The sequence below is a fragment of the Cottoperca gobio genome, chromosome 7 (genome assembly GCF_900634415.1).
Source record: "Cottoperca gobio chromosome 7, fCotGob3.1, whole genome shotgun sequence".
In the NCBI taxonomy this organism is placed as follows: Eukaryota; Metazoa; Chordata; class Actinopteri; order Perciformes; family Bovichtidae; genus Cottoperca; species Cottoperca gobio.
The window spans coordinates 16026160-16049225 of NC_041361.1; the positions used below are offsets into that span (position 1 = coordinate 16026160).

The 23066-nt window shown below is 39.6% G+C and overlaps 1 protein-coding gene across 1 annotated transcript in view; it reads left to right on the top strand.

The window, feature by feature from the left end:
- Positions 1–17123, top strand: part of bsna (bassoon presynaptic cytomatrix protein a) — a 119093-nt gene extending 101970 nt beyond the window's left edge. The window contains exons 11-17 of the mRNA XM_029435940.1: positions 635–978; positions 4583–4676; positions 5206–5337; positions 6073–6128; positions 7211–7356; positions 8045–8136; positions 13521–17123. Coding sequence (XP_029291800.1) covers positions 635–978; positions 4583–4676; positions 5206–5337; positions 6073–6113 — 611 coding nt within the window. The 3' untranslated portion in view covers positions 6114–6128; positions 7211–7356; positions 8045–8136; positions 13521–17123. The remainder of the gene's footprint in view (positions 1–634; positions 979–4582; positions 4677–5205; positions 5338–6072; positions 6129–7210; positions 7357–8044; positions 8137–13520) is intronic.
- Positions 17124–23066: the final 5943 nt, after the last annotated feature.

A 23066-nucleotide genomic window follows, 5' to 3' on the forward strand; every position in this document is an offset into this window, starting at 1 on the left:
ATGTCCCCTAAGGGATCAACAGATTTTAATTAACTGTATCAAGCATAACTTTTCAAAGGAAATGTTTTCTCCCAGGGCAGCACTGTGGCTGTGTTCTTAGCAATGTACTCATTAAACCGCTGGTTTGATCTTTGTTCACAACTATTGTTGCATGTCATTCTCTCTTTCATCTCACCTGTCAATTGCTCATGTATACAATGTAATAAAAACTGAAATGCCATTATAATCATACGAAAATATTACTGTTAAAAACAATACTGTTCCTTAATCAGCAGATTGGAGTTTTAGTTTTTCAAAGCAAAACTTTCTCAGAGGCAGAAATGATCGGATTGCTGCCCAAATAAGAAAAAGAACAGATGACGCAAAGATCACAGATGTATCGACTGAATCCTTTTGGTGCACATGTTCACTTTAGGCTATCAATTACACCATGTTAAGGCCTGCAGGGCTCAGAATACTGGTGATATTCTATCTTTCTGTTTTAGAGTATCCGCTGTAAAAGGTGACTGCAGATGTTTTGTCTTTTCTTTTAATTTTTCTAGTTCATGTGGTAGGATGAGACAATTTTGGAACAATGAGCAGAAACTTTTCATTAAAAAAAAAAAAAAAATCCACCATCCCTTCCTCCATCCAGGCTCCTCCAGGTCTGGCAGCAACTCGGCCCGGGCTCAGGGCCCTGCTGGTGGGCCTACGGGATCAGGGCGCCAGGGTGGTCCAGGTTCCCAGACAGACGGAGCTCAACAGAGGACCCAGCTCCAACAGCAAGCCCAGACATCAGCGGCCAGGCCCGGGCAGCCCGGTGCTGCAGCAACCATGGGCCCCCAGCAACAGCCCCCAGCCCAGGGACAAGGCATGGGTATGGGCATGGGCATGGGCATGGGGCAGGGCCAGACCAAGCCAGGGCATATGGGACCAGCAGGTGGACCCATGGGCCAGGCCAGGCAGACAGGACCCACAGGAACCACGCCAGTCAACATGGTGAGTACAGAGAGGGAAGACGAGTGGTATAAAGAAATTGAAAATGAGAATGTTAACAACACTTACAGTGTTTGTTTCTATTTATAAGATAAAGAGATGGTATGATAATGATATGAAGGATATATTTATTTTTTCTGTTTGACCAAAAAAAATTAAACACTTTCAGCACTGTTCAAATGCTGTTCAGTTGCATATCTTAAAATGCATTCAAATGAGATTTACAGTCATTTTTATTTTTTTTGTGAATTATTTGACTAATAGTAATAGTAATAGTAGTGCTTCTATTAAGTAATATACCACAGATTATAGTTATATTTATCTCTATCTCACACACACACACACACACCTACACACACTCACAAATCTGTCTTTCAATATTTTGTCATCTTGATCTAACAAACTGTTTTTATCATGAAATTGTTATATCGCTCTATCCATCCTGCATTTATTAATTTAACATTTTCTATCACCCAATTGCTAGCCAGCTCTTCTTGCATCTTTCTTTCTTATTTTTTTTGCACCATCTCGTCCTTTCACGGTTTTAAGCCAGTCTTCACTCTCAGCCCCTTGCTTTCCCTTCGTCCCCCTGTCTGTCCCTACATGCTCCCAGAGAAAAGAGCTGGTCCATCTCTGCCCAGTTCAGATTATTTGTTTAAATTCTGCTGTGTCTCTGTTGGCAGGCTTTATCTAACACTGTGATTAACACAGAGGCAGCTGATTCACTGTCTGCTAGACGCTCAAGAAATTGGCACTCAAAATGTCCCCCTGCAAAATCTATTACACCCTGCATTTACTCCATAATCATAAATCCATGCAAATCTATTTGCTATTGGAGTCTAAAAATATGATTATGACGTTTAACATGAAGATTCAGATAGTTTAATGATTCTCTTCCTGAATTCATTCAGTCTCAAGCAAATACATTAATGTATTGCCAATGAGGTTCACAAAGCCACTGTCACTATTTCCCAAAATGATTCACAACGGGTTCTTATTGCTGAAAGGCGTTCATGATTTCCATTTTGCTGCATTGTTGTGCTATCAGCGGTAAAGCAAAGTGAAATAATTGAAATGGTCTGATATTGAATTATGGAAGAATTTCTCTGGGAAATTTTTCTGAATGCTGCTGCTGTGGAATAGCTCTGACAGGAAGCCATCCATCCATCCATCCATCCATCCATCGTCTACCGCTTATCCGGGGTCGGGTCGTGGGGGCAGCAGTAAGGAACCCCAATCTTCCCTTCTCTGGGTCACATCCTCCAGCTCTGACTGGGGGATCCCGAGGCATTCCCAGGCCAGTGAGGAGATATAATCTCTCCACCGAGTCCTGGGTCTTGGAACACCTCCCTAGGGAGGCACCCAGGTGACATCCTTACTAGATGCCTGAACCACCTCAACTGGCTCCTTTCAACGCAAAGGAGCAGCGGCTCTACGCCGAGTCTCTCACGGATGGCTGAGCTTCTCACCCTATCTCTACGGGAGATCTCGTTCTTTCGGTCATGACCCAACAACCTTCGTGACCATAGGTGAGGGTAGGAACAAAGATCGACCGGTAGATCTTTTCGTCACAAAGGTGCGGTAAAGCGAATGCACCTTTGTGCATGCCCCGCTGCTCCGATTCTCCGGTCAATCTCTCGCTCCATCGTCCCCTCACTCGCGAACAATACCCTGAGGTACTTGAACTCCTTCACTTGGGGTAAGGGTTCACTTCCCTACCCGGAGTAGGCAATCCACTGGTTTCCTGCTAACAGGAAGCCATACAAAGTAAATAGCATTTATCATTTGGTTATTATTCAGTCCGCAAACTCATATACTTACACTCTTATTTTAGGTCCATTGTGAAATTAAAAGCATTGATTAAGTGTCTGTAAATAATGAAATGCTGCACAGTGAATCATAATGCACCACCCCTGCTTTTCTGCAACTGAACTGAAGTCTGTGGGGAAACAAAAACAGAAATGTATGTGATTGTTTGGCATTCGTCCAGTGTCAAGTCAAGTGTATTTATGGATTGTTTCAGGAGTGACACAAAGAGCTTTACAGAAAACAGAGGACACAAAGTAAGAACATAAAAATGGTCGAGATCAAAGCAGGGCCATATTTCCTGTGTGCAGATAGTAGGATCTGTTCTAGTGATGGATATCAGCAGAGGTCTGCTCTGCATCTTTCCTAAAACAATTCTCTGTTGGTGCAGCAGCAGCCACTGTAGCTTAGTCCTATTAAATGTTGAGGGCAGCGATGGAAAGAAACCCAGCAAAAGCTTTCAAACTGATCACAGTGACTCAGCTGATATCAAAATGTACAAAACAGTCCTCAAAGACATGAGGAGGGGCAATGATTCAGGAAAATGTAGATCATCTACCGTGGCAACATTTGTAGATGCTTACTAGACGTAAAGACAAACACCAATCACTTACCCTGTATTTATTCATTCAGGTTAGCGCAATTTAATGTTCACAAGCCTGAAGGCCTGTGGGTAGAAACTGTTGTCAGTCTCGTGGTCCTGGACTTCAGGCTCCTGTAGCGCCTGCCTGATGGCGGGAGAGTGAAGAGTCTGTGCTGGCGGGGTGTACTGTCCCTGATGATGTTGTGGGCTCTCCTGGTGACCCTGGTGGTGTCGTGAAGTGAGGGGAAGGCTGCTCCTGCGATGTACTGTGCAGTTTTTATCACACGCTGGAGTGCCTTCCTGTCCTGAACAGTGCCGTTTCCATACCAGACTGTGATGGCGCTGGTGAGGACACTCTCAACTGTACATCTGTAGAAGCTGCTGAACATTCTGGATGACATGCCAAATTTTCTCAGCTTTATTAGGAAGTACAGTCGCTGCTGGGATTTCTTAATGTTCTGTTGTGCGTTGTGAGACCAGGTGGAGGAATTTAAAGGTTTTCACCCCGTCCACCTCAGTCTCACCTGTGTACAATGATGTGTGCTGCACACTCTTCCTCCGTGGATCAATAATCAAGTCCTTGTGTAACTTTCTGCCACTATGGTTCTTTCAATCTAAAAAAAAAGGTGGACTTTGAAGAAGGCCCACTCAAGCCTGGCTGATCCTAACCACCCCTAGTGCACCGAGTTCCAGTTGCTTCCGTCTGGCTACAGACCGATAGACTAAAGAACTTATTTGCAAAATCCGCAAAATCAATTTTCTCCATATCAGCCAGCCCCAATTACAATGATGACACATTTCTCCCCTGATAAGAAATGTTTCCCAAAAAGTTATTATATTCGTATTCTAAAATATTCTTTGCCTGGACAAGAAACAAAGCAAACATTATCAACTAGTTTTTCTTCAATTGTAAATTCTGAATGGACCTCTAAGCAAAGCTGGATAACTGACAGCTGGCTGTGTTGATGATGTTGAAACTTGTCATTCAGTGAGACGTCAGTCTCTCCACCACTTTCCTTTTTCTCTCTTTTCTCTCTGTATTTATAATGTGATTAAGTATTTCTCCCCCACTGTTTGCAATTACCAACAGTTTTACTGTGTAACAGGTACAGTACTGAGATGCTTGTGTTACTAAATGATGTGCTTTTGCTCCACGGTCACTCCTGCTGTTTTATCTTCTCATCCTCTCTCTCACTCTCTCTCTCCCTGTCTCTGCAGGCCAAAATCGACACGCCTCCAGTAACAGCAATTGGAGCAAAGGCTGCGCCCGTCATTGCCACAAAAGCTGCCCAGCCCCCACTCACAGGCATAGGTACAGTCAGAATGATCACACACAGAGACTCCCACCAGTCCCACATCTTGCCAGCTGCTGCCCACTGTGTCTGTATTATGTAACCACTGTGTGCTGTCTCATCTCATCGGAGATTAATCTGCAGATAATCCCGCAGTGGAAAACACACAGGAAGGGTTTCACTACAGTGTGCCAAGTCAGAGTTGGTCAGTTAGTTAATTTGGTTTTAATAATTCACGCAATTTGTTGAGTATGTCCTAGAAAATCCTGGATAACACTTTTATATCCAATACCAAAATGCAATGCTAATGCAGGAAGGAGTTAGTTTTTTTGTACAGTGCAAATGGATGGATCTAACATCCCGCATGGGACCACAAAATGATTTGATCACCACAGATGTCATCATAGAAAGAAAGAAATATGCTCGCTGTCAGATTCCACCTAATATTAAACCAGCATCGATAGTGACATCTCCTTTCCTCTGGATACGTCTATATTTCTCTCCTCTATCCTGTCATTCTCACGTCATCTCTCTGTTTTTTCTGTCCAGGCTCCAAAGCAGCTCCTAGGCCAGGAGGTATTGGCAGTGCAGCAGCAGGTCAGCCAGGCATTGATGGAGAAGGCATGTTGTCCAAGATCCTCCCTGGATCTGCCGCTGAGCAGGCCGGCAAGCTGGGAGAAGGTACAACAAACAAATCACCTAAAAACAGCACATTTTAAACAAGTGATTTGGCCATCATATAATGAAAGAAATCAGTTATGTTGAAAAGGTATCACTATGGTTATAGTCTAATAATTGTTGGAGGAAGGCTGTTTTCAAACTAGATCATTTACTTGGTTATTTTACCTAAATGATAACCGTTGGATGGATTACTGAACCGGCCTACAGGGTACAGGCACAGGGGATGGACACGCAATGACTGCAGAAACAAGCAAAGCAAAAATATAACTGCAAAGAGATGCAAAATAACTACAGAGAGGTGCAAAACATCTACAAAGAGACAAAAAAAGAATGACGAGAGACAAAAGGATTACAAAGAGACAAAAGAGGACTTCAAAGAGGCACAAAACTACTGCAGAGAGACAAAAATCAACTACAAAGAGACACAAATGACTACAGAGACAAAAATACACCACATAGAAACACAAATTGACTAGAGACAAAAAGCACATACGAGACACAAAAGGACTACAAAAAGATACAGAACGACTGCAGAGACCAAAGATGCTTTGCAGATCAACCAAACGAAAAGAAATGTCATGTCTTCAGCCTACACTTCTGTATGTACTGAACATTTAAAGCAAAAATCATCATTAGTGATGCAAACAAAACATTTTGTATTGTTGAGGTGTTTTACTAAGTCCCTCAGTTCTCACTCATCTATTGAACCTCTTTTTCTTCCACACTTTCCTCCAGCTATCACCGGTTTGGGAAAGAAGTTCACCTCTTTCTTCTGAGGTGCTTAGATTAAGGTATGTATTTTACGTTGCTCCTTTCTCCTGTGTATCCCAATAAGTCATGTGCAAAGTCAGACCCGCTGAAGACTGATCATTCATAAAGGAAGCAGCACTGAAAACAGTCTCGGAAAGTGCGAGGTGATTTATTATCTACTGGGGCTATTATTTAATGGAAAAGGTTATAGCGGAGGTTCTTACATTCAAAACAGCTTCCCTCATACGGTCTGAATTTATGAACTCTTCGTTGGTCTTTTATGCAGATGTCTCTTAAATAAAAAGTCATGATACAGTTTATTAAATTCAGCCTAACCTCATGACTGCACATCTGAAAAGGTAGAGAAAGAAGGTAATCATCAGACAATGGGAGTGTTGTTGGTCAATGATTCATGTTCAGCTTCGAAACATTTGAATTCTTCTTCAGTGAACAAGTGCATCTCAAGATAAGATGTAACAATAACTCTGTGAGATGCTGCTGGTTCAAAGTCTCCTGGGATAATGACCGATAGCTACACTGTGTTGTTTTGACTCTTGTGGGCAGCAGAGAGTAGGAGGCTTAAAGTGTTTTACTCAGAACAGACTGTGTGTTCCCAGAGTGTCTAAGTGTCTGTGTTTCTTATTGCTTTCGATATTTTTAACATTGACAACGACAACTTATTCCTACTATGACGCACGGTCTGCATCAAACAAGGTGTGTGTTTACACAGCAGGACGTCACAGCTGAATGCACAGGGCTGTGATGTAGCGGCGTTAAATCCAGGATGCAGATACTCGACACACTTCCACTGCCAGAGCTGTGGGCTCAAGGATGTTGACTGTGACTTTGACTGCTTTGGTTAACTTGAGACTGGACTCATCAAACAAATCCCAGAATAGTGAAAAAATAAATACGACAGCGTCAGACAGTCCTTTTATTTCATTATTGGGCCTGTGCAGGGAAAACGTTCCATGTTGTTTTATGCTATTTAAATGGACCGCATTGAGGGAGGTGAACAAATTGCATTTAGGCCTATTCAGACATTTTAAATGTTGGGAGACTTCTTTCAATGCCTAATCAATCAATCAATCAATCAATCAATCAATGTCTTGTGTATTCGTAGGACTATGTAAATGTGAAATGACGAAGTCACAAGGCCCCGTACCAGAAAAACCTGTGAAGTTCCCCCTGCTTTTGTTTTACTAAAAGAGAGAGAGAGGAAGGAGAGAGAGAGAGAGAGGGGAATAGAGAGGAGAGCTGAGCATACTGGTGAGTACTTCAATCGTCATTTAACCTGCAAACACCGTAGTAGGTAACTGTATCTTCTACAGTTTGAGGCCAGGAGCTGAGGACGGCCAACAGTCTGCAGGTTGTCATTCACCAGCTGTTTCCACGAGTTACCTCACCATCAACCAGGGGAGCTGATTATTAAAGTCAGCAAGTTGGGTTGCAACAGAAACCTTGCAAGTTCGTCCAAGAACCTCGTGCAATGGCGTTTTCATGTCATATGGGAGTTTGTGATTCGACGGTTAAACTTGCTTTCAGAAAAATACATTTTCATAACACAAAGACTTTTACCAATCACCGTAACTCCTATATGAAATGAACACAGCATGACCTTAAAGAGACTAGAACTAATGGTGCGTTCAGGTGACCTTCGTGAACATGTAAAGGAAAGCATCTCCAAATTCTTCACCAAGTTACCCATAATTATTTTTAAATGTGTAAAGTAAATAAAATGGAGGACTGGGGTAAGAACTGTGGCAGTGGACATTACCTTCATCACAATTTGCAAATAGTCTAGCAAAGATAATGTTAAATTAATCCATATATATCACATAACTGCGTGCACATTGGGACACTATGGAGTTTATCATATCAATAGTGTATAACAGGGGGTGGATGTTTCTATTAAGAAGAGAATCTCTTCTGAAATGCTGCTTGCTTCTTCTTGCAGCCAACAAGGACTGGAATCCTCTGGATACATCATGTCTCAGGCCTGAGCACACACTGGCAGAGAGAACATGCTGCTCTCTGGCAGGCCAGACAGTAAGTTACTTTTAACTGTGCCCCCTTACTTTTAACTGACCCGACAGAGATCTTTTTTAAACCACACTTAGAAACCGTTGTACTTTGTAGTTTGTGTTTCTTACGATAATAAGGATTTAATCTCCCATGTATTTCTTTATGCCACAGTGTCTTTCTTGATAGTACCACTAGGAAGCACCAAAGTCAGAAATGGACAAACGTTGAATATAGGAGCTTTAGAAAGTTAAACTTTGATACTTTGTAACGCTGAGTGGATGAGATTGGACGCGAAACTGGAAAGTTTAGCTCGCAGGATAATCTCTTCTGCTCTGATTCTGTGTTTAACAAATTAGTAATATTCGAGGCTGGTGATGGATAAGATACTAAAACATCATTTGGAGCATCATGAGGCACTAAAGCTCTCCTGACACTCACAGTCTATGTTTGGTAAGGTTTAACATCGTCCCGATTATACAGAACCCTGAAACTACCATACTGCCTTCTCAGAAAAACTGCTTTATAGTTAACAAGTTAAGTAATGTACTTCGTTTACGTGATGTAACCCAAGTTACGTAACAAAAGTAAAAACTTAGCTTTGCAAATGTTTCATCTAGGAAATGAAGTGTATTCTACATATTTGTCACACACACTAAATCTAAATACAATTGTTGTTTGTTTACAAAAAACCTCCACAGGGCACCTTTAAATCAAACCCAGAGCAACATTCATTTACTCTGAGCACAAAAGCACAATTATTATTTACTTATTACTTTGTCTTAGGGACAATCGTACATCTATAATTCAACATCTCCATATCTTAATTTGTGTCCTGTATATGTATGTTCCTCCAGCTCAGCCTGGAGCCAGTTGTGTCGCTGCTCCTGGGTTTTTGCAGCTGTTGTATTGAAGCTTGCTCCTGAAAATCACTGGCATCTGAGCTGCATGAGTTTAAAAGCCTGCAGTCAGGGCGGCCAGAAATAAATCAGCAAAAGTCATTCTTGTTCCAGGAGCATGTCAGTGATTAATGAACCGCCGTCTGATTTAACATATTAGAGTAAATTGACACTGAAACCTCGAACAAAGAGGATCAGAATCAGGCTTGTAGCTCATTTTGAAGATGAAGAAGAAGTAAAATGCTGCGAGAAATTAAACTAAACTGGCATCAGTGTCTTAAATCAACCAGAGCACCTGCTTTGTTTCTTCTGTTCTGATAGTCATATCATTGCACATTGGTGGCTTTTAAAATCTAAAAATATTTAACCGAAAAATAAACCAGTGAGCCGAAATTATTTAATACAAAAGTGAAAATACAGGAAGAGAAGTGTATGTATGATTGTAATTTTTAGGAGGCAGGTTTGAGCAGTAAGGTCAGCTAATTTCACGGCCTGGCTCTGACACAGGGTGTAGACGTGTTCTGTGTGAGTACGGGCAGTAAAAATAGAAGCAGCAATAGGAAAATCTGTTACATGCTTTGTCTTATCTTTTGAAGGACAGTGTTTTGCCTTTGGTGTAGCGGGTTTTGAAGCTTTTGATGTACCATTGGGGGATTGATGTTGCTGTATTTTAGAGTGTGCACAGTGTTGCATATGTGCCATAACAGATAATGTACTGAGCCTGGACTCTGTGCAGTCACGCGCTGACTAACCCCCTCATCTGACTCTCTCTCCTCCCACACTGTCAAACATCACTGCTTTTTCTCTCTTCTTTTGCTCTCGCGTTCTCACTTCCGAGCTTTCTTTCCTCGCTCTCTTCTCTCTGTCAGGATTCTCACTTTCTCATTTGCTTTCTCTCTCGGCACGTCTTCCATCTAAAAAAAAGTATCTCCCCCTTCCATTTTCTACTTTCATCCCACCCACCCGTGGAGAGAAATGTCTTGCTCTCTCAACTCCATTCTGTCTACACTATATAGCCAAAAGCTGAACATCTCATTCCAAAACCGTGGTGGTAATATGCTGTTAGAATTGCCACCATGGCAGGAACGTGGCTGCAGGGATTTGCTCCCATTCAGCCACAGTATTAGTAAGGTCGGCCATTGATGTTGGTCTGGCTCAGTCGTTCAGCCCTTAGGTGTTGGATAGGATTGAGGTCAGGGCTCAGTGCAAATCAGTCAACTTTTTTGACACAAACTAAAAACACACTTTTAAATGTGTCTTAGAAACTTAACTGAAACTATGGAGCCTATTCCAAAATACGAGAAGCAACCCCTGATCAAAAGTGTTTGTCCATACTGTGTGTCATTTTGGCGCTATAATGTTTTTCCCCCTCTGTCCATCCCTCTGTCCAGTGAGTCACCTAGCTGTGTGTTGTATACCAGCCCTTTGGGGGCCTGTGTTCACCAGAACAGATTAGATCTGGTGCTGGGCACATGTAAATATACAGCATATACAGTTTGTGTTTTGTTTTGGGAAACATACTGGACCTACAGAAGTTCATGGAGGGGGCAAAGACAACCTGTAAATGTGATTATAGACTCCAAAAGCTTCAAAGTCTGATACCTTATTTGGAAAATAATTAAACGAGAGTGTCTTTTATGATATTTTCCAAATGCTAGTTACACATTAATCTCATTTGCAACAGATTATCAAGCAGAAATGACAACATAAGTGTCTGTGTGTGTATGTACCAGCAAGCTTTACAACTTTTCAGTTATTCTACTTTATATTCATTCTCACTACTTCATGCATTGGCACCCTCCTGCTGCTTGATACAGATGGTCCAAGCTGGAAATACTCACTAAAAAGAGTAAATGATTGTGACTCTCAAACAAACATAACTTGGGTTTTGCAGAAATACTGCCTATTTTTGGATCAATTTTGTTGTTTTCACACTATTTTCTTGACTACAAAAACACTTTTCACTCTACCTTCTGCTTCCACTATCATTACTGCTCTTTGCAGCTAGGTGCAGGAAGAACTGAGGGAAGAATTGTTCTGTAACAAATAAATGAAATACACTGACCGGATGCTCACACACAAAGATGCATGACATGCTTGACGGACGACAAATACCAGCATGCTGTGGGCTTCCGAAACACAAATCAGTAGCATTGATTATTATATTAAACAGAAATACCCTTTACTGCTTTGAATGCAATAGTGAATCAAACTATTAATACAATATATTTATGTAACCATTTTAAAACAAAAATACTGAAACAAATCAAATGTAAATAAATAAATGCTGATACAAGGCATTATCATCCCTTTTATTAACTCAGGATGTGTCTCCCTTTTATATAAACTCAAACTAAAACCTGGTTTTGTTTTTGTCCAAGCTTTTTTGTGGGGAGCAAAAGTCCAGTTGCCTTTGGCTTATTAGTGACAAATATGTCATGAACTGAATGACTGAGAGCCTTCATGTACATGTATATGTATGGTATACTGTAGATCAGCAGTGCATTTCCTAGGCTTATCCACCATCTAGTGGCCAACTTAATGTTTACAGCATTACAGCTCTATACAGCCATCACCTTCATTTGAGTAGAGAGGCTCCCTGTGTGTCAAAAAAAGGACCCCAAACTAAGTTCCTTGACTACATGTAACTTGCAAGCAGCTTTAAAGGGGACATATCACGCTCATTTTCAGGTTCATACTTGTATTTTGGGTTTCTACTTGAACATGTTTACATGCTCTAATGTTTACAAAAACAAACATATTTGTTTCTTATACTGTCTGTCTGATATACCTGCATTCACTCTCAGTCTGAAACGCTTCACATTAGCGGCTGTCTCTTTAAGACCTCCTCCTGAAAAAGCCCAGTCTGCTCTGATTGGCTTACGAGAAAAATATGGCACAACTCTGCAAAAGTAGTTCTCCAGCTGTGGGCGGAGACACTCAGATAGGGGGGTGGTAGATTCTAATGAACCTGCATGTGACATAGGAAGGGGAGTCAAATCCATGAAGTCCATGTAGGGAAGTGCTTGGCATTGAGTCAAACATAGCACTTTCACTCAAGGGGTTTGGTTTTATTATCCCGTGTGAAACCAGAAGTAAACGTTGACTTTTTAAAATGTAAGTCCATAAATTGAATAACGTAACAAACATACTTATTTTAAGCCAATCTTTTACTAAACCTAACCAAGTAGTTTTCTCTCATTTTTGTTTTGTTTTGGTTGGATATACAGTACCAGTCAAAAGTTTAGACACACCTTCTCATTCAAGGTGAGAAACGTTTGACTTGTACTGTACAACGTTAACCACATGTTTAAAACTGCAACTGTAATCAGTGAGGAAATAAAATTCCCTCGAAACATATTTGAGAATACAGTTTGGTTGTATGGGAGCGAAATTTGTTTGGTGACAGGGTTTGCTACAAATACAGTATTTGTTGCATAAAGGTTCAGAAGTTGAGGTTAAATGTATCACACTTTTATTCTTTGTATTCCACTGAAATATTGTTGTGATGTCTTTGTGTGATTACAGTCAACCACTCAGTTATTTCACTACCTTGGTGATTGTCAAATTATAATCTTGCATTTGTAGGGAACAAATACAATATGTTGACAGTGAATGTTTTGCAGTCACGTTCAACATAAACCAAACAAAACATATTTCAAATAAGTTATGTATGATTGTAATTTTTAGGAGGCAGGTTTGAGCAGTAAGGTCAGCTAATTTCACGGCCTGGCTCTGACACAGGGTGTAGACGTGTTCTGTGTGAGTACGGGCAGTAAAAATAGAAGCGGCAATAGGAAAATCTGTTACATGCTTTTTCTTATCTTTTGAAAGACAGTGTTTTGCCTTTGGTGTAGCGGGTTTTGAAGCTTTTGATGTACCATTGATGTTGCTGTATTTTAGAGTGTGCACAGTGTTGCATATGTGTCATAAAACACAATGTACTGAGCCTGGACTCTACGTGTATCTGTGTGCTGTGCAGTCACGCGCTGACTAACTACACACAAAGTCTTATTTCATAGTTTGTGAGTTGGTAGGCTATCCATAGATGTGCACAAGCACTAAAAAAGTATGTTTTTCATAATATGTCACCTTTTAACTGGGCAAAATTAGACTGACACCGCACTCTAATGTATATTCTGTGTTGCCAGATCTAGTCCTAATGCTTTAAATGGTTAGTTCACCCAGAGATTGTTCATTTATTGAGTTCCTGTGTTACAATAGAGATTGTCTATTCTATACACTTTTGAACCCCCCCATGTTGGAAGGACAGTAGGTGCTTTGTGCTAAACAATGTTTGCTATGGTGTTCATATATGAGAAATATTCAAGTCTTATAGCTGGACATTGTAAACAAGGTGAACATCAGTTACAGGTGGCCAATTTGGTGGACTAAAAAATATTGATGCTATAATCTACAAATATTTTAATGAAAATATCGAACATGCAGAGGCCATATCAAAAGAGTTGTATTCAGTAGTTTTAACTAAATAATTGTTTTGTTTTTTCACAGATCATGCCAAGCCAACATCCATTTTTAGAAGGACTATGCTCCATCCAGCGTCCCCAGCCAAAGAATTAATCCAACCTGTAGCAGTTTCTCCGCCCCTTTGTTACAAAAGCTGGCAACTGGCTGCCAAAAATGACAGCAAAATTTAAATGTTCTTGCTGCTCTTTCTCCATGCCAGTAGAGGGAGCTCTACCTATCTACACAGCCATCGGAGACGAGTAGAACCAATGGAAGCTTTGTACCACCTCAGCCCTCCATGTGGATTTATTACTGCAGCTTCAATGGATCGAAATAAAAGGATGGTGCAATTCTACTCCAATACGCTGACGACGTCACGGTTTATATGAGAGCTGCTTGTTCCTGCTTACAGGAAATGTAGCTTTACAACAGGCATGGTGACATGCTAGGATCCTTGGTTTCACAGTCCTGTGCTCAAACTAGGAATAACAGTAACAAACCCACCTCTCTCCTCTTTTCTATCTCTTCTTAAAGTAAAAAAAGAGCAGGGAAAATGGAATAAAACTTGCTGATGTACTGCAGGTTTTTCTGGTACTAAAGACCTCTTGTTACGTCACCTATTGGGAAGGATATTAATGGAAATGTCACGTTGAATGAAAAAGACAATGCTAACGACGTAGCTGACCCACAGATCGTGTGTGTCGGCTTGCGTTACTTTCCACGGTTTGTTTCTATCTACATTCCAGATTGGAACTGTTAATACCTTTCGCTCCCTCTCTTCCTCACTTTTCTGCGTTTCTTGAATGCTGATTCGTCTTTATTTCTAATCCCCGCCCAACGATCCTCAATTTGCCATGTCTTTAAAGAAGTGTCTAGTGGATAAAAAAAAAAAATAGGAATTTGGAATGCATGGAACTTTATATCCAAGACCTTACACTGTTCATCATTACTTAACAGAGGCCATAAATACACTGGGAAACACATCTTAGCTAGACGACGTAAACAATAAAAATGAAGAGAGATTTCCGGAGCATCACACAGGAATTGGGCCACGGGAATAAGAGGAGCCTTTTTCTTTTTCTTTTTAAGGAAAAAAAATGGATTGGTATATGGAGTGAAGCCGTATGTGGTCGGGTTGTTTTTCAGCCATTACAAAGCCATTAAGACAACATTTACCTGCAGTGCTTGTGGTGATGGGGTTTCTCCAACTGCTCCACAACATTTGGCTCTCAGATATTTCTCATGTTGTTGGTGGTTATCATTTCTTGTGTTCTCTTCTCATTTTTTCTAATTTTGTTTTGTTATTTGCCTGGTTTTTATGTTGCAGGTTACCAATATCGCCTTAATCATTCTTAAATATTTTTATTTTAAAGTAAAACTGGCATATTTTTTATTATACCCTGAGAACACATTTTTTCATCACACCCTTTTTTATGTAGTTATATCAGCTGGAACACTGGCCACAGTGAGATTAATTTATATTTTTTAAATTAACTTTGTTTTTGATAATTGTTTGTGATATAATTTTTATTTTATTTAAGTTTTGTAATGTTTTCATCATGCCCTCTGTGAATTTTCTGACTCTTATTTATTATCAATACTTATAAAAGCAATAGAGTAAGAGGTAAGAAAGTAAAGAGCACAACATTGTGTCATTTTAAAAGTTGGTGGAGTAGAAACGCGGTGCCTCCATCTGTCTTACTTAACACGGATGTACTGCTTAAGTCTGACTTAACGTACCACCACCAACGTACTCCAATATTGTACTACTGCTGTACTAATACATCAGAGAGCAGGAGCTCACCTATAAACACAAGTGTGGTACCACCCAGATCTTCTCCAACAACCAACAGTGAGACGTCACGTCTTCACTCAGCCAGTCAGTGGAACGGAGTGACATGCTGCTTGTGTTAGCCAGCTGGAGTCCGATCTGAAAGCACTGCAGGGCAGCAGAGAGGCACTGAAAAGCAGACCAGTCACACAGCCCGGCAGAACTGGACTTTGTCACCTGCGGGGGTTTGGGTTTCAATGTGATTCTTCTGACCCTCCAAGATGGATGTTTATTGGGGGCCCCGCCAAGCTCCTTTACACATCAGTGTGTATCAGCATGTGTCTTCACTCTGTCAAATGTGCACTGCACACGTGAAAGCACACTCGTAAAATGGTGTGTAAAAGAAAGAAGAAAAAAATAAATCAGCACTCACGTGACTGAGTAACGGAAAATAACTAACACACTTGGTTGTGTCACGAAGTCACTCGCCTTTTTTTAACTTTTCATTTTCTATCGTGGTGGCGTCCAGACCTGTAACCCAACCCCCGAAAACCTCTCTCTCAGACTGTCAGTTTTCATGGAAACTTCTCAGGTCAGTGTTCTCCCTGCTGTTGCTCCTGCAGTGCATTGTGGGATCTGCGGTTCGGTACTTAAAACGCACTCTGTCGGGCCAAACATTGCGAGGCCTTCAGCAAAACCAACCAACCAACTTCTGCTGTATATTGTCTGTGTGAACGCTCGCTGGGAACCTTTGCATGCCGCCCAGCGCAGAGAACCTCAAAGTCACCTCTATATTGTTCTGTTCCTAATGTTTGTACGTATGTGTGTATGGGGGTCTGTATGTGTGTATTTAACAAGCATCATCCAATGTGGAAAAAGAAAAACAAGACAAACACGAGTTCAACCACAAAAAAATATGGTGGGCAGAAGAGGCGACCTCTCATCTCCAGTCCTTCTATGCAATGAATCATATTTGGAAAAACAGAAACATGAGGAAGAAAAGGGAAGTGAAAATACATGAATGGGAAAATCACACGATCATTGTTTATCACACCTGAGTTATTCTGATATCGAGATTTCTTTGCATTCCTCATAAATCAAAAATAAGGAGATTTCGTGAATTTGTTTGTGTGTAATATAGATCTCTGGTAAGTTAGGAAATAATAAGAAGGGTCTTTGTATTACTAGTGTTAACCTGGTCCCTGGTTCAGGTTCCCCGCTCCTCCCAAACAAGGGTCTCTCTCTAAAGATGCGTTCATGACAGCTGGGAAATTACATTTAGAGATGAGAGGACGAGTAAGGAGATGACAGTGTAATGTAACAATAAAATGATCCATGAGTAGAAATTCTTTATTTGCCATAAAAAATATATTTCTACACACTCTAATAATAAAAAGAGTTCGGGTCACAAAAGATGCTACACAATAAGCAAAATGGTATTTGCTGTTCTGAATACAACACAAGAGAAGTATTTCCCCCCAAAAAAGGAGGAAATAAAACCATTTTTAATGAGCAGTTAGCAGCACTGAAAGATCCCAGTTGTCCTGAAAGCATCAGAAACAGCTGCCGGCCATCTTGTTTTGTTTTGCTTCAAGCAGGGTTAAGGGTTAACTAAGTATACAGAAAGGTCGTCCAGAGATTTATATAGACAAAAGTAAAGATTTTAATAAATATATATCTAACGATTTCAATACATTCCCTAATATGGTTTGTATCCGCTCAGGGGTGAAGAAGAAAAGCTCCTCTTTATTTTATTTTATTTATTTATTTTAATGACCAAGGCCCAAAATTCCTAGTGATCAGCTAGTAATGTGCACTTGTTGTTTAAAAGACAGAGAAAGTATTTAAAGAATATTTAAGTGAAACACAAAGCCAGTAAAAATACAAATATATATATATATATATATATATATATATATATATATATATACATATACATATACATATAGATAATAATATACAATATATAGATTATATTTGACTAAAAATACTGCTGTAGGCTACTAGTGAAGTACTATTCAAGGCATTCCAAAATCAAAATGACTGGTGTGAGAGTGAGTGTGTGTGTGTGTGTGTGTGTGTGTGTGTGTTTAAAGGTGCACTGCCACAACACACTTAAGATTTATAAGCTAAATACACTGTGGAATTAAAATTTCTGAAAAAAAAGTTATCTGCAAATTCACCATCTTTCTTAAGTTGCAGCATTCCGTGAAAATATAATTATTTAGAAGCCATTTATGAAAAAGCTGGTTTATGCAGTATGAAAACATCCCGTATCTCCCAACTCCTCTACAACTCCTACACTTTATTTTCAGTCACTTAAACTGAGTAAAAGAAGTCAGTATATATTTTTTGTGAAACATTTATGAGATGATTTATCTATGTAAGAATTTATTTGATAAGAGGATAGAAAGCTGGCTGTGAGCAATGAAAGAAGAGAGAGATTTATGTTTTTATATCTATAGACACAAAGTGAGAAGTGATGTTTATGCAGATGTTATCCAACGCTGGATTTGTGCACAACCACAATAATTAGATTGTTAAAAATCTAATATTTTTCATTGAAGTTGGGTTTTTGAGTCTGCAAAAAAAGAAAGAAATGTTATCCTGCTTATTTTATCACAGTAAATCAGATTGGTGGCGTTTAAAAATGTAAAAAGAATTCTGGTAATGTGCTGTCTATCGTTGTTTTAAATTCTACTTCCATAGGTTTCCCTTGGCCTACTTTATGTGCAAGAGTACAGGTCACCATGCCTTTTCTTTTGGCCTCTGGAGAGTTAAGTTCAGCTGCAGGATTAAGAGTCTGACACTTCCCCCGGTACACTGCCACCCGATCAGTGATTTCACCCTGAAAGCTTAAAATTAGTGTCAAAGTAGAACAAATAATATGAGAGAGAGTTACCCAAATTACTACCAACTTCCTATATTGTATGTTGTATGTTTTTGGAAGTTTGTAAAAAAAATGAAATGTTCAATAAAATGTTCCTCAATCACTTTTGCCTCAGGAAAGCACACACTAAATGCAGCATCGCAACTGAGATATAGAGAAATAATGGGTGTGTTTACGCAGGCGCAATAAATCTGATTATTTTTAACACTTTAGGACATGTAGTGATCTTCCCATGGCTGCTGGGGATTCAGTCATATTTGAATGACACAGCCTTGAATACATAAATAACAAGATCTGTGTAAAAAATGTCACTTTTTTTGCTCCTGTGTGAATAGAGCCACTGAAGGTGACTTAAATATGCATAGCAGCAAGGGCTTTTATACTACAATACTGGTCACTGAAGAAAGCCATCCTGTTACTGCCCTCTAGCCAGTCGTGGTCTCTGTCTATACTCTGCATGATGTCTGTTTATATCCTGGAGCGCAAGGTCAGACCACAGCAATCACCAGTGGGCAAAATCACCACACCACAGCAAGCCACAGCTTGGTTTTTCAGAGGTGTTTGAAGCACAAATGCAAACAATAACAAAAGATAAAACGTCAGAGTTGTGTTCCAAATCAACATGGTAACACATTTGATTGAGATCTGGTCGAGAAATAGCTTCTTTAAGCCTCCCAAAAAACAGAAAAACTAGTTTTCAAAAATTAGGAGTTAAAATGTACAATTATTTTTTCAAATGATGTTTTGGATCATAACTCTTGATACATTTGCAATAGAACACAAAGTGTCAGATTTACAGACATGTAGCCTAGGTAACTAGAGGTAACTTCCACCAGAACATCTCAAAAGTCTTGATTCGTCTTTGAATCCGACATCAAGAGTCTCAGCAATAAGGTTGCATTTACACAGTCAGAGAATCAGATTCTTTAGCCTTTGTGGCACTGATCTGGTATCAGAATTGGGTGTTTTCTCTGACAGTACAGCCATGAAAAGCACCTCAAATAGTTTTAAAAAAGAGTAGACGGTATTTAAATTCAGCTTAAAATGCTTTTGGGAAACCCGGACTGTGTGTGTTTGTGTGTTCTTAACCAAAAAAGGTAGCATACAGTGCTTGTACAGTACGTAGTGTAGTAACTGTGCAGACAGTCGGACAGGACCGGAGAAAGATTTTAAAACATATATATATATATACATATATATATATATATATATATATATAAAAATACAAAAAGTAAATGTTTCATAGGTGAGAGGTTGTAAAAAAGAGAGTGCTAAAAACAAACAGAAAAGTTCATCTTTCACTGTAAAACCATCAGGGAGCGTTTATTCATCTTTCACCCGTAGAAGTAAAATTACAAGTGCATGACCTGGACACCTCCCCCACCCAAACCTCCCCTCCCCCCCAACCCTTGACCTTTTGAACATCTTCGACCTTTGACCTCCCACCTCACGGGCTGCCATCTTTTTCCAGTGTAAATATCAGATGAGAACCAGTCTGCTTTGAACAACAACATGTAAATGCCATGAAGGACATGTTCTGTACAACATGCTAACATATTACAACACACACACACACACACACACACACACACACACACACACACACACACACACACACACACACAGGCATCACAGGCATGAGAGAGGCCTTTGCCCACTACACAGCGACACAAGCTGGAGCGTATGCAAGCCCGAACCTCCCTGCCCAAACGTTGTGTGCATAAAAACAACAACACCTACACAACAAGCCGGAGCAGTTGTTGATTTGAATGATAAATGACATTGTGTACGTGTGTGGCTGGCTCGTGCGGACTGTTTAACACTCATTAAAAAAGTTGTATTCGGATATGAAAAAAATAATAAAAACATATTGGTCTGTGTAGAGTTTCTATACATGTTGTGTTTGTAAAATGAGAAGACATCAAAAACGAAAAAAAAAAGGGGGAAATATTCTGGCTTCCATGTAAGTTTTTGGGGTGAACAGATACTTTTTTTGGGAGATGAAGAGGGTGAGATGGTGAAAAAAAATAACCCAACTGAATGAAAAAAAGAGGGTGAAAATAAAATACAGAAAAAAGGTTGAGAGCCTATAATAATTACAAAGTGTTCCATTCACTGTTGTAAGTGCAATGAGCTAATTCCCCATTGTAAAACCTTGTGTATGTTTCCGTGTATTCCTCCTGTAAATGGGTGTAGTAGACCTGGTGCATCATGCCATGTAATGTGATGAATGACAAATTATGACCTTACAATACATTTCAATCAGGAAAAATAAATAAAAGACAAATACATAAAAAGAAAAAACTGTTGTGTAAGCTCTTATTTTAGTTCATGATTATGTTTATCTGCATCCTGATTTTAGGTTTCATTCATTCCTAATGTCATAACATTTATTTATTTGATGCAATTTTAAGATTTTTGCAAAGAAGTGTTAAAGACTAACCTGTGTTTTTGAAATTCTTTCAATTCACTCTTTTTTTTTTTTTACTCTCCGTTAGTCAGAAAACTGACTTTTCTCACTCTATATCAGCCACATATCTTCTCCCGGTTACTTTGGATACACTGCAGTACACTCAGTTTTATTTCTTTAGTAATAATAATAATAATAAATTGTATTTGTAAAGCGCCTTTCCAAGCTAAAAGCAATCTCAAGGTGCTATAAATAGTTCCTATGAAAACTATAAATATGTGATTTTGGCCCCAGGGACCACTAGCGGATCGATACTGCCATGACGTGGCTAACGTTTTACATGCAAAGCACCAGAAATATCTAATAGCCTACATATTGGATGGATTCTCAAATGTGTCCAGGCATTAATGACAGAATGATTTAGCTGCTTCAGTTTCCTGGTATTGTGCATGCTGTCCAACTGTCCCGGCTTACTGGGACAGTTGAATAGAACTGAGCCATTGTTAATGTAATAGGCCTTTTTTTTTACAGCAGCCATTTTGACATGTCATCGCAGAGTAAACACAGGTGTAATAAATAATATTAATTATGGTCCTGTTCCATTCAGCTCTGCCAGAGCCCTGGTGTTGTGCCTGCTGGCACACTGGAAGGGCTGTGACACACTAAATAGAACAGGACCATAATTAATTTGATAAACTACACCTGTGTTTACTCTGGGACGACGTGTCAAAAATATCTGCTGTGAAAAGGGTCTGTTAGCAACACGTGTCATTTTCCTACTGTAACATGCTAGCATGTATCAGCATCAGAACTCTGCTTTGCTTCAGTAATACCTCACAGCCAGTAGCAGGGCTGTCGGTTCATAATGTGCTCCTCTACGCTAACCCTGCTGTTAGCCTCGGCGGGGTGCAAACAGCAGCGTATCTATGTCCCCAGAGTCCTATGTAAATATGTATGTAATATCTAATATGACACATTAAAGATCTTTGAAAATGTTTTATGTTTTCAATGTTTTTCCCAGGCTCAATATGTGGAAATCACCCACAGCTTACAGTCTACTGATGGTGTACTCCTTCATACGCCTTCATATTTGGGGCAACACAGTTTTCTTGACATGTGACAGCCATGGATAACGCCACAGTTGATGAAAGGATTTTTAACTGCATGTGACGCGCTCGTCCACTTTCGTTCTTTTACAATTTGAACTATGTAGATAGCCCTGAACAGTCTCTTACAATATGAGTTCATATCAAGAGACACACATGCCCTTGGAACATGCTGTAGAGATGCTCCTGTGCAAACAGCCACATGCTAACATATGATATTACAATACAAAATATTTTTTAATTTGTGTATTTGTTGGCGTATGTCATAAGTTACACAGCATACAATACAGCACATTAGTCCTTCTGTAACTATACAAAGCTTTACAGTGTGGACATTTCATACCTTCTATCCTTAAGTCATAACCTTTATGAAACTAGACCCTGTTTGTATTTGGGTGACCATTTTGGTCTGGAACTTTTTAGAAAAAATTTAATGTATTTAGAGAAATGTTTCAATATGTTTATATTTCTACATCTTGTGTATTCAAACTTCCTGACAGTGAATATGCTGAATTTCATTAAATAATATACAATCTTTGTGATTTTATTAAAACAGTCAGAGGAAATCATCATTTCCATCACAGCACAAAAGAGTTGTTTTAAAAGAAAACATATTTAATATACCTTGTGTTTTCAAATTGTTCAATGAAATATCACACACAGAGATGTTCTAAAGTATAATTGTATTTATTTTCAGGATTTTAAAAATAACCTTTTTTTCCATTCTTTATATGAAAAACATCTTCGAACTGCTTCAATCAATTTCTTACATGGCACAATCATGAGTTTTCTAAAAATATTAATTAATAGTGCTTATAACTGCACCATTTTCCAAACTACAAAACAATTTTTGAAAGTTCCATGTGATCCTCTGAAATCCCATTTGAAAGGGGATTTTGCTCAAGAAGAAGAAGTTTTTCTTGGCTCTGTATCATGTGGTAAGCCCATCACCGATTACATGCAGCATTGTGGCTGTTGGGTTCAGCTCTTTGAGGTAAGGGAGCACTGTGTTGAGATGAGCCCAGATAGCTGATGGGTCATGGCGCATTGAGGAGCTAATAGAACAGACTGACACCACCACATTTTTGGTGTTAGCCACACCCGTATGGAGAGTGGCTTGTTGGTGGGAATCACCAAAATGGACTGCTTGGATCTCATTCCCATATTTACACATATAATTCTCCGCAAAATCAATTTGCAAGATAATAGCATCCTCTCCTAAATTCTGCTGCAGGGTTCTGAGAGCTGAATACTGATGTCTGGTGTTGTAGATGTGTTTTCCCATCTTTTTCTTAAGTAGGTCTGAAAAATCATTCAGCAGTGTATGTAGAGTCCCATGGACTTTTTCCTTTGCTGTGAAGTGAACATTAAACTTTTCTTCTGTTCCATCCTTTTTCTTCTTCTCCCTCTCCTC